This window comes from Lonchura striata, chromosome 7, assembly GCF_050655825.1.
Source record: "Lonchura striata isolate lonStrDom1 chromosome 7, ASM5065582v1, whole genome shotgun sequence".
Lineage (NCBI taxonomy): Eukaryota > Metazoa > Chordata > Aves > Passeriformes > Estrildidae > Lonchura > Lonchura striata.
The window spans coordinates 35,975,217-35,981,977 of record NC_140709.1 but is presented as its reverse complement, the minus strand read 5'-3'; the positions used below and the strand labels follow the sequence as shown (position 1 = coordinate 35,981,977).

At 61.5% G+C, this 6,761-nt stretch overlaps 1 protein-coding gene across 1 annotated transcript; it reads right to left on the bottom strand.

The window, feature by feature from the left end:
• Window positions 1–3,822: 3,822 nt before the first annotated feature.
• LOC146766953 (uncharacterized) lies at window positions 3,823–5,902 on the bottom strand. The gene is made up of 3 exons (XM_085584727.1): window positions 4,588–5,902; window positions 4,334–4,390; window positions 3,823–4,028 (listed from the first exon to the last, which is right to left on the bottom strand). The coding sequence occupies exons 1-3, from the start codon at window positions 5,531–5,533 to the stop codon at window positions 3,823–3,825; spliced, it is 1,209 nt and encodes a 402-aa protein (XP_085440853.1). The 5' UTR covers window positions 5,534–5,902.
• Window positions 5,903–6,761: the final 859 nt, after the last annotated feature.

Below are 6,761 nucleotides of genomic sequence, written 5' to 3'. Positions count from 1 at the left end.
GGAAGGGCTCAGACCATCAGCAAACGCTGCCCTGCTCTGCGGGCTCAGGGCAGCAGAAGCAGCGCCCAGGGCTGCCGATGCAGCCGCGCCGGGAAGTGCACGGGACATTCCATGGAAGATGCCATGGCCTCCTCGGTACGCATCCCGGCCCGTGGCCATCCTAAACCCGCGGGTGTGGCACGCACAAGAAACTGTGGGCCAGGGCAGGAATGCTGCTCTGAGCCCTGGGGCCTGGGAACACTGACACCAGCAGCTGTGGCAGAGTCCCCGCCCAAGCAGACCTGCCAGCCCCCGAGCCCTGGCAGGGCTGGTGCCCGTCTCCTGCCCCAGAGACCTGTGCCCCTGGGGCCTTCTGTGCCAGAGGGGGCCACACCCACGTGCACTGGGGGCTGTGCTCCTGCCTGCAGGGGCTGTTGGCAAGAGAACCTGGAGCAACTGCGGGCAACAATGAGCAGATGGCAAAATGGTTAACCCTGCCCCGGTATAGAGATCTAAGTGGCCAATAAAGTACAGCTCTCCCCTCTTGTTCCCTGCAGCACAATCAGGACCATGAACACAGTCACAGATATTCTTTCTGCACCCCATAACCAAGGCTGTGCCAAACTACAGATGCTGCCTTCAAATGGACTCAAACTGCAGCAAAGACCTCTCACCTCCCAGGCAACTCCTTCCCCAACCCATCTCCAACACCAACACCCTGCAAACACCGCACCAAAGCCCTCAACAGCCCGCCAGGACCCCCAGCTGTCCCCTCCACTGAGCTTTCCCTCCCTCCAGCAGACCCCCTGGTTCCCTGCACGTGCCATGGGATGGCACTCAGGAGGATCTGCTCCAAGGCCTTCCCTGGCAGCAAGCTCAGGCTGCCAGGCCTATGGATCCTGGGTCATCCTTCCCACCGAGCCTTCCATTGGCACGGCTCTTCCATTGGCACACCTGCGCTCAGCTGGGACTACTCCGCTCACCCAGGGCTGCTGGGAAAGGATGGAGAGCGCCCTGGCAAGCTCTTTCTCCAGCTCCCTCTGTGCTCTTGGGGAAGGTAGAACATTCCACGGGAAAGCAACTGGTGCCACAAGGAGTGGGTGGCATCAGGCAGCTCAGGGGAAGCCCCTCAGGAATGCTGCTTCCTGAGGGAACACTGTTGGCCTTGACCTGTGGGCACCTGCAAAAGCTTCAAATCAGCTGCCTCAGCTTCCAGGGCCTCTCTTGGCCAGCATCCTGACGTGGATGCAGGACGGCTGCCAGGCACTGCTGGGACCCAGCGGGACAGGACCGGCTGTCTCGTGTCCACGCAGCAGCCCTGACACAGCCAGGGCCATCCCGAGAGCAGACAGATGCTCACGGGCCAGCAGAGAGGAGCAAGGAGCCCTGGGCTCCTCTCGGGCTATCTCAGCTGGGCTCGCTCCACCACACGCCCCCCTTGGAAGGCCTGCTGATGCCCAGCTGCCAGAAATGCCTACCTTGTGCTCTCCAAGATGCACAGGGAGAGCCAAGGAGCAGGACACCTTGGCAGGCAAACCTTCCAAGCCTTTTCTGAGGCCAGGCACACACCAAGATCAGCCAAGACTCTCCACCACACTGCCTGGCCCACCCAGCCCAGCTCTGTGCTGGCCCTGGGCCACAGCAGCTCCCAGCAAGCAGGAGGCAAATGCATCTTGCCAAGAGATGCAACACAGCAGACAGGGAAGATGTGAAAAGTGAGCGTGTAAAGGCCTTTTAATTCACAGCTCCCACAGAGAGCTTTGGGGCTCACAGATGGATAGACATGGTTCTGCTCACCCCTCTGTCCAAAGGGGGATGACACACGCTGCTGCAGGTGCTTGGGTTGGTCTCTGCAGGTCCAGGTGGATGCCAAACCTGCTCTTCACAGGCTTCTCCCTTCCCCTGCCCCTCTGCCAAGTCCAGCGGGCCTCAAGGACCGAAAGGAGCACAGAGAGCCAAAAGGGGACACTTGCACCTGCCTCACTGGGAGCTCCCTGGGAAGCACTTTCCTTGAGAAGCAAGCCCCTGTCCAAATGCATTACCCCAAATGTGCAGCTTTTCTGCTCAACACCAACACACCCTCAAGAAACGCTGGCAAGGCTGAAGGACTTCATGTCTTTTCAGGACAGGCACTCCAGCTCTAGCTGGTATTCTCCCAAGTGCCTTTCCAGGTGGAGGCTCAGACGTGCAGCCCCAGGCCCTCTACAAACACCAGCTGCTCACTGCCTCTTCACCTGCCTCAACTCCAGCCTGCGCTCCCGGCACCAAGACCAGGCTGCTCCCAGCCAGAGCCCAGAGCCCTGCTCCCGCAGGACGTTCTTGCCTGCACCTTCCAGACCTCTCCGCTGTGCACGCAGCGCTTTTCATGCCCGCTCCCAACAGGCTGTGGAAGGCAGAGCACAGCCTGGCTGCCTCTGCCACCAGCACGCCCCAAACACAGGCGGAGGAAGAAGCAGCAGGGGCTGTTTTGCGGCCATGCCCAAGAGAGACTGCAAGGGTGCCCTCCCTCTGCTCTCACTTGGTTGGCTTGCTGACTGGCTCCGAGCCTGGGGCGGCCATTCCTCACTTGTGGGGACCAGAACCACAGCCGGGATCCCGGCACTGCCTAACAGCGCTCCGGGCACTGGCAGGGTTGTGCGTCCCAGTCTCGGGCACCGCTCTGCTGCTTCGTTTGCCCTCAGGCACACCCAAAGCTCCCTGCTAAGCCCGGATGGTCGCTGGTTCTGCCCTCTCCCTGATCCTGTGCAGGGATGGAGCACTGCTGAGCTTTCAGGAAGCTATTCCTGAAAACTTCCAGCATTCCAAGCTCCTTTGCCCTCCCTGGAAGCTTGCCATGGAATCCCTCACAGCTGGCTTCCGAGCATACTCAGGTTGGCTCTTCCAAATTCCAGGGGCTCCAGACTGCTCAGCAGGATCTGCAATTCCACAGAGTTGTGGAAGTGCACCTTCAGCACAGGCACCTTTCCAGCCTGATCTGCCCTCGTTCCTCTGTGTGTGGGTGCACAGAACACGGCGTGGAAGAGAACAGCAGCAGGGGCCTGCGTGTCCCAGGGCCCGGGATTGTCGTGGCGCGACAAGCACGCCCCTCGCCGCGGTGCCCCGAGCGGTGCCGTGCTGGGCTGCGAGAGGGAAGAGAATGGGCGGCCGCTCCCCCTGCGAAGCTCTGCTGTCCCAGTTGGTGCCGCGGGAACAGACGAAGGCGACACGGGACTTGGGGATGAACAGGATGCTTTTATTCAGTGAGCCCCAAGACCTCTTTGGGAGCGGGAGCAGAGGTTTTATACAAGAATTCAGGAGGAGGGGTATAGGAACAGCAACCAATAAGGGAATAGCAGGGGAGGAGTTTAGGGCAGGACTAACATATGACAAACCTATCAGGGGAAGCAAGGGAGTGGAATAGCACAAAGTAATCAATAGGGTGTTGAGCCTCACTAAATAGACAGGGAATGCTCTGGAAGCAGAGGAGGGGGCTAGGATGAATGACAGGGAAGGTTCCAGGGAAAGGGGCAGGGAAAGGGAGGATTGACAACTTGGAGATGAGGGGGTTAGGGGAGAGCTAGGGAAGATTGACAACTGGGGAGAGGAGGAGATTAGGGATGGGGGGGGTGAACAGATATTGAACAAATATCAAATGAAAGAAAAACACACCACCGCGCGGGATTTGTTCCAATTCAGCTCCACAGAGATGCAGGTAAGGGGGAGAAACCAAACTTTATTAATGGAAGGGAAAGGGAAGGGATGAGATGGGGGCAAAAGAAAGGGGATGGGTAGGGTCTGAGGGCTGGAGGGAGGGAGCTGTCAACAGGGAGGGGGAAGGCAGCAGCTCATGATCTGGAAGCAGGCTCAGCTGTAGCCAGCATCAGGTGTTCCTGGACGTCCAGTGACATTGAGTCCTGGTGCTCTCTTCACTGTCTCCTGGTACTCTGCTTGGGACCCTGGTTCTCTGAATCCAGCAGCTGACCTTAATTCTGCACATCTTTGTCCAAAAATTGCCTGAATTTCCAGGTTAGTGGGTGATGGGCTGTCATCTTCGCTCATGGCTTCAAGGGCTGGAAGACAGATAAACTGGCACAGTCAGAGCCCAGAGGGCCACCCGGTGATTCTTCTGCTAAGGCCATCTCTCCCAGCTCTTGCCATGCCTAACAGAGATGAGGAACCAAGGGGAACAGCCGCAAGGCGCTGGTCACGAATCCCCCCACTGGTGTCCCTGAAATCTCTCTGTGCCCTGCCCACAGCAGGCCTCGTCCACACAAGGAGCGAAGCTGGCTGCAGCCGGGACAGGCATTGCAGCTCCCTGGCCGTCACTGCAGCTCTCCCGGTCAGCCCCTGCTGACTGCCCGCTGCCCTGACTCACCCTGAGTGAGAACATGAAGCTCGGCTGGCTGTCCCTTCAGGTAGCGCCCGGCCGTCCCTGGGAACACAGAGCCTGTCAGGCCCAGCGGCACAGCTCCTGCCAGCGGCGCTGCCAGCCCTGTGCGCACACGGCCTCCCGGTCCGGCAGGGCTCAGCCCGGGCCCTGGCCGCTCGCTGCCGAACCCAGGGCACGGCTGCCAGAGGCGCCGGGCCCGGGTGGCGCTGCCGAGGCAGCAGGCGGGGCTGGGGCCGAGCTGCGGCGGGGCGGGGAGGGAGCCCGGGCTCGCGGCTCACCCATGAACCTGAGGGCCGCCTCTCGCAGGGGCTCCTGTGGGCTCTCCAGGTAGGGCAGGGCCCGGCGCAGGAGCTCGGCCGCGCTGCTGCTGTCCTCTGCCAGCTGGAGAGAGCGGCAGCAGAGAAGGGTTGGCGCGGGCTCAGCCCCGGGGCCGGGCGCTCCCCGCGCCAGCCCCGGCCTCCCCTGCCCGCACTGCCCTGAGGCCCGGCCAGCAGCCGCTGGCGCCGGGCTCTGGAGGGGGCAGAGGGCCGGCTGCTGCCCGGGGAGCCGCGGTGCCGCCCCGCAGCCCCGCCGGGCCGCGAATCCATCGGCACCCGGCTGGGCCCGCAGGAGCCTGGAGCAGAGCCCGCGCGGCCTCGGGCTGCAGCAGCGGGCAGGGGCACAGCTGCCAGCCCGCACACCGAGCACCGCGCTCAGGGGGCTTCTCCAGGCTGGGGCTGCGGCCTCCCGGCCCTTCTTACCAGGAATTCGGCAAACTGTGACAGCTGCTCCTTCTTCAGCAGCTTCTCGAGATTCCTCTTCTTCAGAAACACAGCCACACCAAGCAGCGTTTCCCGAGAAGCCTGGAGAACAGCAGTGACCCAGAGATGGCTCCACAGCCCAGGGCACAGGACCCGCGTCCCTGTGCCAAGGGCCTGGAGGAGGCTGCAGCCCGCCAGGCGCCAGGGCAGGAGGCAGCCCAGGCCCCTCCCAGAGATCCAGCAGCGTCACACAAAACCTCACCTTCGCCACACGCCAGTTCTCCTCATAGCAATACAAGAAAAGTGGGAGCAAGCTCTGACACAAAATCTTCTTCAAGGGCTTTTTTCCCTCATCCACTACCAAGTCCATCATCTTGTCAAAGAGTTGAATAGAGAGCAAGTGCACATTGCTGCTGTCCTTTAGAAAAGAAGAGGATAAGACCATTAAGACCAATCATTCCAGGCTCACCAGAGAAAAAGTCTGAAAATCCATAAGGGAAAAGGGTATGCGGGCAGTCTGTGCCCATGGCTGTGGACACAGAGCCTTACATGGTCAAAGAGCAGGAGGAGTGCCTCAGCGAGCTTCGGGGCAGTGGTGCTGGATACCAGGATGTCTTTGTGCTGGAGGACATTTGTGAACACACAGAGGCTCATGCTGACCACCTCTGCATCTGCATCCCCCAGCAGCTCCAGAAGCCTTGGAGACAGAGGGTGCATTCTTCTGGCCTGTGCGGAATACAAGGCGGGGCTGGGAAGCCGTGGCCGGCTGCACGGCTAACACCGCCCTGGCACTGCAAGCCCACCCCGCTGCTGCAGGGCCCACAGGACAAAGGCCTGTCCCAAAGCACTGGGGCAGGTGAGGCAGGAGAGCTGGGAGCAGCTGCCTCAGCTCCTGAAGCCCTGCCAGCCCAAGGGGCTGCTTTGCCCAGCGCAGCTTCAGCCGCTGCCTCCTTCTCACCATCGAGGGATCCTTGGTGAGCACCACGAGGCCTCGGAGCGCCAGGCGACACCGCTCCCTGCACTCGCTCCGCAGGTACCTTGACATCATCTCCAGAAGGCTGTCACCACATTCACTCAAGTCCAGGCACCCGAGGACCTGAAAGGCACAGGGCAGTGACAGGGGACCCGGCTGGCAGGAGCCCAGAATCGCACAGGGCGGGCCCAGGCAGCAGCACAGGGCGTGGGCACCGTCCCAGGCAGCTGCGGCTGCGAGAGGGCAGAGAGCTGGGAGGCAGCAGAGCCAGGCAGCGCTGGCCAACAGGCTCACCTCCACAATGAAGGCCAGGGCAGGCAGATCCCAGCACGGCTCTGCCCTGCTGTGTGGCCGGAACAGGCGGAATGCAATGCAGGAACAGAAGGGGACAAAGACATGGCACAACTCCCTGGCAGGGGGGAAAAAGGCCGTGAGGTGGGAAGGACAAACCCCTCCCAGGAGTGACTCACAGAGGTCTGGTCTTTCCCCAGCATCCCTGGAGAGGATGTGGGCGCTTTGTGAGGCGGCCCCTTCTGGGCATCCTCCTCTCCAAGACTTTTCCAGTTTCCTTGGCCGTCCCTCGGCGAAAAGGCCCTCTGACCCATGACCGCAGGGACTGTGAGGGGCACCTGGGCACAGGCCACAAATATTGGGGACCGTGGGGAGCAGGGGGTCTCACCTGGCCAGCAGACCCACGGCA